Raw genomic sequence first — 9,712 nt, 5'->3', positions numbered from 1 at the left:
TCCACAGGAAGTATTGCTCTCAGAAGCCATCTGCGGGTTCTTTGCAAAAACATGGTCTTGTGTGTTGTAGCATGATGCTGTGTGTGTGTGTGTGTGTGTGTGTGGCTGCCACCCAAGGTTGTTCCTCCATGTTGTCTTTTGAGATTCATTGCCGAAAGCCTAAATGACGGGCTCTCGGCGAGACGTGCCAAGACTGCTGGCTGCAGCCCAAAACGAGGGGCAACAAGTAAAAAGAGGGGGGAGAAGGAAAGAGACCGATGCTGGAGCCAGATACCGCGGTTTTGTTTACTCTCAATAAAAGATGCATTTGAATTGAGAGAGCTAAGTAATTACTAAGTGTCTTGATTCTATTTAGGAACGTCAGATACAAACGCTGCATGTCTGCCGCTCACTGTTTCCCAGATTGAAGTGCAGAAATGTTCAATAAAATAATTAACTTCTGCGTACATATTATTTTTGGCACTATTTATGGAAAGTTATGAATTTTGACTTCATGAAAAACTGTCTCAATGGAATATGTTTTATTAAAAACCCTGTATACATCAAATATATACATTATATAGTTAGATTCATTGCATTGTGGGTAATTGTTCTAAGTGCTTGGAATTCCTCCGTGATTATTAATGGAGCATGCCCGCATATTGACATGGAGTTGACGGTGTGTGTGTGTGTGTCTGTGAATGACCTGGGTGCATAATAATAATGTGTGTGTGTGTGTGTCTTTATGTTTAATAAGACCTTCTCCAACACTAGTATCGTTTACCTGTCGTAAACAATTAAGTTCCAGAAAAACAAATAATCACTTAAGATTAAATAAAATATGATTACAGGGCGGATGTGATCAGATCGGACTTTAAGGAAACTTTAGTCGTCAAATTAGAAACAACACACGTAACATCAGTCTTACATTTCACGTCATGATCGTATTATATATGAGTTTCTCTAACTAATAGGAGATTAAAATAGTTAATGGTTTCTCCCGCTCTGCTAAACGGTCAGAGTGTGAAACCTCTGCGGGATATTAATGTTGCATTATGGGCTGCGATTATGCGGTAGAATGGATCACTAACCACACGGTATTTAATAATATAAACTTTCCAACGTGGTCATTATCCTGAAACTGCAGAATCCACCTCCTCAGTACTTCAAGCAAACATTTACCAAATATATATTCATCTGCAGCACAGATCCTTCAGGTCAACATGTACATTTATTTTATTTGTCCTGCAGAATTATTTGACTCACGAGAACTAATAGTCACATAATAAATGAGTTGGAAACATCATAACTGGACAGTTATTTCTATCTCTGTGTTTTCAGGGCTCTCATTTACACACAGGCCACACGCCTGCTGATTACACCGACCTGCTGCATTGTATACGAATAAAAGCCTCCTTTTCATTCAGTGATTGATTTCTTGCTCCCGTCTTATAAGCTGCTGCTTGATATTTAAAGTGTCTTTATTCATTTAACTCCAGCTGCACACATGAGACGCTGCTCTGTGACACACACCGACACGCGAGGGCCCCTCTACACAGGACTCTCTTAGACCCCATCTCTCTCTCTCTCACACACACACACACACGCACGCACGCACGCGCACACTCACGCGCACACGCATGCACACGGTGCATTAAGACGCGCAGGTGCAAGGGTGGCAATGAGATGAAACACGCCCCCCCGTGGCCATGTTGAGAAGTACCAAAAAAAAAACACTGGCACAACGAGTGGAGAGAAGGGGGGGGGGGGGGGGAGGAAGAGGAGGGGAAGGGGGGTCAGTCCAGACGCCTCTTGTGTGCGCGCACCTGTGTGTGTGTGTGTGTGTGTGTGCGTGTGTGACAGAAATTAATAAAATAGTGTATATCTGTGTGTGTGTGGGGGGGGGGGGGGGGGGGGGTTCCAGTCTATTTCGACTCTCATAAATAATTGGCCCGCGGGGAGGGGCGCTGGTGTTAAGGGCTCCTCCATTAGGCAGAGAAACTTTCGGAGCGCCCGTCACTTCTAATTGGCACCGCGACTCTTGGTGGCACCGCACCTGGCAAACACACACACACACACGCACACACACACACACACACACAGACCCCTGCTGCCCACCATCGGCTCCTAAAAGCACGTCCCGTGGTACCCAACAGGTTTGAAAACCTTTTTTTATGTGTGCGTGTGTGCGCGCGCGCGTGTGTGTGTGTGTGCGTGCGTGTTGTGGAGTAAACGTGAGACCGGGAGGGGGAGCGATGCTGTTTCTTTTTGACAACCTGTTCCGTGTGGGAGCTGCGAGGCTTGAGCGCATCTATGTGGAAGCCTCTTCATGTCCTCCCCTCCTCTCCTCTCCATCCCCTCCCAATCCTCTCCATTCCTCCCCTCTCTCTCTCTCTCTCTCTCTCTCTCTCTCTCCTCAGACAGGGGCGGTCGTTCTCAGTCTGCGCACATATTCCACTTGGCCGGCATCACTTGGAGTCCGCGGACACACAGCGCTGATTGAAGGAGCGCAGGGGGGAAGCTCATTTTCAGCGCGCGTGATTGTGTTAGAAGGGCTTCAGTTGACTGTCACCGGGAAGAGAAAGAGAGAGACAGAGAGACAGAGAGAGAGATGCGCCATTCCAACCACGCCTTTTAAAGTAAATAACCCACAAAAGAAGAGACGGGGTTATCGGATTTTTGGTGTGTGCCAAACTCGCCTTGCTTGAGTTTTTTAAAGGGAAAGTGTTTTTTTGGGGGGGAAGAGGGATTCTCTTGCGGTGAGATTCCTCCGTCCTCTTTTTCTCCCTTTTCTCTCTGCGTGAATACAATACAAAAAAGTTTCGCACATCAAGGAGATTATTTGAGAGGTCTGGGTACACACTCATCCCGTTACACTTCCCGGGAATTGTAAAGCTCACACCGGACGCCCGCTGGAGGAGGATATATAACTTCTTTTTTTTAAATCGTTGTGTGTGTGGGTAGAGACACGAAGGTCTTCACGGAGAGCCGAGGACATCCTCCTCGCTGAGCCGGGAGGGAGTGCGCGCGGCGCGGGGTAGAGTGACCCCAAAAGGACTGCACCTCGACACCAAGGTCTGTCTGCACGATGCATTATGGTCAGGATTGTGGGTTTTATTCATTGAAAGAACAATTTTGACGAAAAAAATGTGCACATATTTGTGAATATCTTAACTTAATCGGCTATTTGATTTCACTCTATTCTATTCCTCAGTATCAAAGATGGGCTTTAAAATCACTTATATGAGAAATTCTAATTATTGGTCTTAATGCCTTTCTTAAAAATGCATCATTTTATTTTAAGCAGACCGTATCGGGATCTATATATATATATATATATATATATATATATATATATACATATTTATATATATAGCGACTCCATGTCAGTCTACGCACATCTCGCGCAGCGCATCTTGACATCCATGGAGGATATTAACTCACATGCATCGTGTTATAAAAGTTTCCATCCGGCTCAGTCATGAAACACAAAATGTGATGAAGAGGCGTCGGAGGGATACCCTCGTGTTCAACACGAGGAGGCTCAGGAGAGGATGAAGGAGCCCGAGTCCCCTGACTCCTTCATCCTCTCTCCTTCAGGCTCTCCAACGGGTTTCTAAATTGCTCAGAGAGACACCGGCACACGTGTAGAGATGCTGCTACACACACACACACACACACACACGCACACACACACACACACACACACACACACACACACACACACACAAACACACAGGGATATGGAGGATTTAGTTGTAGCTCTCAAAGTGTGTGACTTATCCTCTCACTGCTGCAGAAACAATGTTGGAATTATTCTAGCCTATTGATCTGGAGCGAAGACGGTGTGTGTGTGTGTGTGTGTGTGTTCAGGGGGTGTCACGTTCATGACCCCACTTGTTGTAGCTAATCCCCTATGAATCGACTGATCCCTATATAGTCCCCCCCTCCCCAAGGCTTCCGTGAAGAGGATGTTTATTTACATTTAACAATCCTGTCAATCTCCAACTCTCTCCCTCCCTCCCTCTCCCTCTCTCTCTCTCTCTGTCTCTCCCTCTCTCTCCCCCTCTCTCACTCTCTCTCAGCCCCTGCATGCTGGTAAACTTTGTATAATCCACCGGTTTGTGATTGAATTACTCGATCCTCCTCCTCCTCTTTCTTTTTTTAAAACTTGCTCCTCCGTGATATTATCTTCCTGAGGCTTTAAGGGGTTGAAGGAGACGCAGTCGAACTCGAAAAAAAGAAGAAGAAGCAATTTGAGAAAGGTCCCGTTCGTTCGTTCGTTCTTTTGTTGTTGTTGTTGATAACAATAACTCAGCTGTCACCTCTTGTTCTGTCACAGCTGCATCTGCAGGCTCGTTGCCCTCCAGTGTCGCTCTTCACCTCTTAATTCAATGTGCTCTATTGGCACCGGTGTGTAACACACACAGTATTGCCAAAGCATCACATCTCTCTCTCTCTCTTTCTCTGTGTCCCCCTCTTTCTTTTAGGTTATGACGGAACTGAGCTGAACATGGAGCTTTTTTGGATTTTGTTATTTTCTAGTGCTTATCCTCTCGCCCGGGGCCAAGGAGTTTACGGTAAGAACTTTATATATTTACAAATGTATTCCTGCCGCCGCGTCGATACACACTTTATTAGTGCGGGCTGACTGAGCTCCACTGCAGCAGCAATGCTCATTTGTCCAATTATTAAGCCCGATAACCTTAACTAAGGACCTCTCTCTGCGCCCCCCGTATTGTCTGAGTCTCAGTTGAATGCACGAATAGAAGGCGAGTGCAACAACCGTTAAAAAGCACCGCCAGATTGGACGTCTCCGGGGGAGATGGGCGGCGGGATGAACTTGAAAAGACGTTAAAAGGCGTTGTTTCTTCGGAGTCGCAGGACAGGAGGCGGCTGGGAAAACATCCAGCTGTGTAGGGGTGGTGGGGTGGGAGGGATGGGGGGGGGCGCCGACTGTAAATCCAATCTAATTCCGCCTTTGGGCCGATGTGAATTTTTATGGTCAAAAATCCCACATTAGGCTCACCGATCTGTGCTTCATTACACAAAGTACCATCGAACTTCCAATGATGGAGGTTTATGGTCATCACCGAATGGACTATTTAACTTTACACCATATTTTCCCACAAACACGCACACGCACGCGCACAGATGATGGGGGGGGATGAGTCGGGGCTCCCTTTGTCCCGTTGAACACGCCGCGCTGTGCTTTTCAGGATGAAACGGAGGGATTTGTTCTCTCTCAAGACGCCTCGCTGTACTAGAGGCTCCGTTCCTCCAGCGACGGGCCAGATATGCATCCTCCCGTCTCTCAGGGCACAGCAAACACACACACACACACACACCGATCTGTCAGCTTTAATAGTGGCTTTGATGTTTGAGGGCATGTGGCAGCCATTGAAAACAGGCTCTGTTTAGTAGCATGGAGTGCTGTTGTCAGAAGCGATCCCCGCAGCCCGCCGTCACACCGAGGAATGCTGACAGACTGTCATCTGCTGAAGCGCGGAGGTCCGTGGCAGACGGTCCGCGCTCACTAACCTCTCGCTATGTATCTCAGGTTTGACCACCAGTGGAAGCATCAAACCACATTTTTTCTTTATCGCTTTTATAAAGCCAGATTCACCGTGCATCTTTCACGCTCATTTCATTGCGAAAGGTTACAAAGAAATACAAATTATTACTTTTATCGCAGTCGTTTTATTGTGAGTGCACGTCTCCATCAGTTGTCTCCATCGCGGGGAGAGACATTTGAGATGTCACGTCGTCCTCCAGACGGCTCACACGACCTCACTTTGCCCCGGTGCATTCTTGTCTTCACATTTACGTCTTCCCTCAATAACTGTATGAAACATCTTTTTGGATTTTTTTTCTTTCCCACAGGGTAATAAACCCGATTGTCACGACGGATCTGTGCCCCCGTGCCTCACGGCGCTCCGTCACCAATGAGCAGAATATGCAGTCAGTGCCAATAGCGGAGGCTGCACTGATATCTGGTTGTTCCACCTGTGTGTGGCGGGGGTTATTCGTCTTGCGTACATCAGCAACCTTTCAGTCTCTGCAGAGGGACACAAAACAACGTCCCGAAAGCTTTTGTTGTGGGGGGTCATGGCGGCCGGCGTATCGCAGGCCCAGAAGTCCCCGACAGCTCCTCGCGTATGGAGGACTTAAAATGACTTAAGTATAAATAAATAAATAAATAAATGCATGAATAAATACAAGAATAAATAAATAAATGCTTAAATAAATGTATAAATAAATAAATAAATACAGGAATAAATAAATAAATGCTTAAATAAATGTATAAATAAGTAAATACAAGAATAAATGTATAAATACAGAAATAAATACAGAAATTAATAAATATAAGTTATAACTCAACAGGACATCATTAAATAAATGTATTTCTACATTTCTGTATTTCTTCATTTATTTATATCTCTATTTATGTGTCCACACGTATTTCTTCATTTATTTATGTGTGACATTTACGTGTCCGTATATTCAAATGAGCTGGGCGGTCCGAACCTCATTGTTGAACAGGATTGGTCAAATCGGAGAGCAAGACAGAAGCAATCGATCCCTAGCACTTGGACCTGTAGACGAACAGCGTTTATTATGCATTCTTGTCTGTACATTCTAAATACTACTGTTGTTGAGTCACGGAATGTAATTTAAGGATGTTTTCAGCCGAGAAGTTAGTAGTTTAAGCATCAACTCTGTGGTCGGTTTATCGAGATTCAGCCTAATAAGGATATGCGACGGAGATTTGAGGTCCTGCTCGCGGGACCTCTGAGCTCCGGCCGCCGGGCGCTCAGCGCGCTGTGTGGCCGCCGAGAGAAGCCTGATCTCGACAGGACTTTTTAAAATGCTCCGCTGGCTCTGACGTCTCCGTAGCGGCTAAACATGAGATATAATTAGGTTTTGGAGGATCTAACGAGCACAAAGAGTTTATTATTTATTAAAAGATAACATTACGTCAATTTGACTGAGGGTTAAGATTCATAACTTCATATTGTAGCGACCCTGGGTCAGGAAAGCTACGAGACGTTTTATATTTATTACCGTTTATTCGTAGCCTACGCCAAACAACAGTGAACACCGCAACACATTCTACTCCACTGCAAAGTATTTTACAGTGAATAATTGGAGTAAATTCATGAGCAAGAACAGTTGATGTGGTGACGTCACAAGACCAGAAAGACCGTCCTGCGTCCTCGAGAGTCCGGACTCCCAAGACCAGACTCCAAAGACCAGACTCCAAAAGAACACGAGTCTGTACTCAGTGTACTTGGAATTGATAAACGGCTGAAGTCAAAAAGCTGTCTAGGCTAACTTCTGCTCACGGTGAGCTGAGCGAGCCAACTTCAGCTTCATGTGCCAGGCAGAAATAGTAGAGCATAACACACCAGGTGCATCACACTCCTGTGACCAATCATGCTTCAGACAGAGGTTCGGACCGCCCCAGCTCATTTGAATATTCGGACACGTAAATGTCACACATAAATAAATGAAGAAATACGTGTGGACACGTAAATAGAGAAATAAATGAATGAAGAAATACAGAAATGTAGAGATATATTTATTTAATGATGTCCTATTGATTTATAACTTATATTTATTAATTCCTATATTTATTTATTTATTTATACATTTATTTAAGCATTTATTTATTTATTTATACATTTATTTAAGCATTTATTTATTTATTCCTATATTTATTCATGCATTTATTTATTTATTCATTTATACTTAAGTCATTTTGAGTCCTCCATACTCGCGTGCTTGTTGGCGCTCAGCTGACGTATACAGGTAGAAGAAGAAAAAAATCCTCATTAAAAAGATTCATCCTAAAAAAAATAGAAGACAAATAGCTTCATCAAAAATGTCGCACAATTCGCGCAGCGAAGGACACGCGTCGTCGGTGGGAAGAGAGCCAATGAGATCAGCCCGCTGGCTCGCCCCGCCGCGTCATATGCAGATATGTGAATAAAATGGCTTCCCCCTCCCCCCTCCCCCCTCTTCCTCACTCTGGAATTGTTTTAGCGCTCGCTGCGGAACGCAGATGCGACTCGTCGTCCGTCGGGAGGGACCCCTCGACGACGGCGTGTGAGCGTCGCCTGATTGATGTCGGCGCTTTTTTCTTTTCTTCGGAAGGCTGTGAGCTTCATTTACCGTCGCCTCCCCCGGGGGGGGGGGCGTTCGGAAAAACGCTCACGCCCGAGAAGCCGTTGCGTGCAGGTGTCGGTGCTCGCGAGCGCGATTTTTAAAAAAAAGTTTGCGTGCCAAATGCAGCGTGTGAGAGCCACACAAACATGTGTGTGTGTGTGTGTGTGTGTGTGTGTGTGTGTGTGTGTGTGTGTGTGTGTGTGTGTGTGTGCGCGTGGTGCAGCGGACACACTTTCCTCCCGTATTGGTTGTACTTGGGTGGATTTTGATAGGCTTGTCAAAAAAGCCTGTAACACCTCTCCGTCAAATAGGAATTAGACAGACAAGGAAACAAGATGCTTTATGACGGGAGGAGCTGCAGGACACATGTTTAGTTCACATCCAAGCACATTTATTAAGATTATGTTTGAGAAACATGTTTTTATGCACTTTTAGAAGGTATTCCTACATGTTTTTATGCACTTTTAGAATGTATTCCTACATGTTTTAATGTACCTTTTCACTAGTTTCACATCACATACACTACCGTTCAAAAGTTTGGGGTCATCCAGACAATTTTGTGTATTCCATGAAAACTCACACTTTTATTTATCAAATGAATTGAAAATTGAATCGAAAATATGGTCAAGACATTGACAAGGTTAGAAATAATGATTAATATTTGAAGTATTCATTTTGTACTTCAAGATCAAAGGAAGGCCAGTTGTATAGCTTATATCACCAGCATAACTGTTTTCAGCTGTGCTAACATAATTGCACACGGGTTTTCTAATCAGACATTAGTCTTCTAAGGCGATTAGCAAACACAATGTACCATTAGAACACTGGAGTGATCGTTGATGGAAATGGGCCTCTATACACCTATGGAGATATTTCATTAGAAACCAGACGTTTCCACCCAGAATAGTCATTTACCACATTAACAATGTTATCTTTATTGAAAGAACAGTGCTTTTCTTTGAAAAATAAAGACATTTCTAAGTGACCCCAAACTTTTGAACGGTAGTGTATGCATATATCCTCAAGTTTAATTTGATCTGGATGTCCTCTAACAAGCGTGACGTGGCATCCCACATGCTCCGACTCCCCGTCCTCCAGGATTAGAGGGAGTTTCAGGGCGTTCTTTAATGTGTCCTCATCATCGGAAAACAAAGTCTTCCTCTCCGTCGCCGCGTCGCGTCGCACTCAGCGAGGCAACGGAGTTTCGCTGGGGACGCCAAGTTATTGACCGCTGGACAAAAGTCACACGGAACCGTGAGCCGCGGCGCTGTAGGTGGAAATCCAAACGGCGTTACCACGGCAACGCGATGCTTCACGATGCGCTCGTTAACGGGAAACGCAATGAACTCGTGAACAAGTTCGATACGCGGACGCACTTAACATCGCTCTGAAGAGGTCGCCCAGTAACGAAGGGCTTGGAACAAACGCATTGCGAGTTATTGCATCTCCCTCCCTCCCTCTATGTGTGTGTGTGTGTGTGTGTGTGTGTGTGTGTGAGCACCCACCATTTGAGCACGATCACAAGGTAGCGCTCGACTTGCTCGCCACGTCACACGGGTTGAGA

General features: G+C 45.1%; 1 protein-coding gene across 1 annotated transcript in view; it reads left to right on the top strand.

The window, feature by feature from the left end:
• Positions 1-2,808: 2,808 nt before the first annotated feature.
• The window catches only part of LOC130192352 (MAM domain-containing glycosylphosphatidylinositol anchor protein 1), a 198,739-nt gene continuing 191,835 nt past the window's right edge, over positions 2,809-9,712 (top strand). The window contains exons 1-2 of the mRNA XM_056412270.1: positions 2,809-3,054; positions 4,470-4,559. Coding sequence (XP_056268245.1) covers positions 4,493-4,559 — 67 coding nt within the window. The 5' untranslated portion in view covers positions 2,809-3,054; positions 4,470-4,492. The remainder of the gene's footprint in view (positions 3,055-4,469; positions 4,560-9,712) is intronic.

The sequence above is a fragment of the Pseudoliparis swirei genome, chromosome 4 (genome assembly GCF_029220125.1).
Source record: "Pseudoliparis swirei isolate HS2019 ecotype Mariana Trench chromosome 4, NWPU_hadal_v1, whole genome shotgun sequence".
NCBI classification, from domain to species: domain Eukaryota; kingdom Metazoa; phylum Chordata; class Actinopteri; order Perciformes; family Liparidae; genus Pseudoliparis; species Pseudoliparis swirei.
The sequence above is the reverse complement of the archived record's forward strand: the minus strand, read 5'-3'. Positions and strand labels throughout refer to the sequence as shown.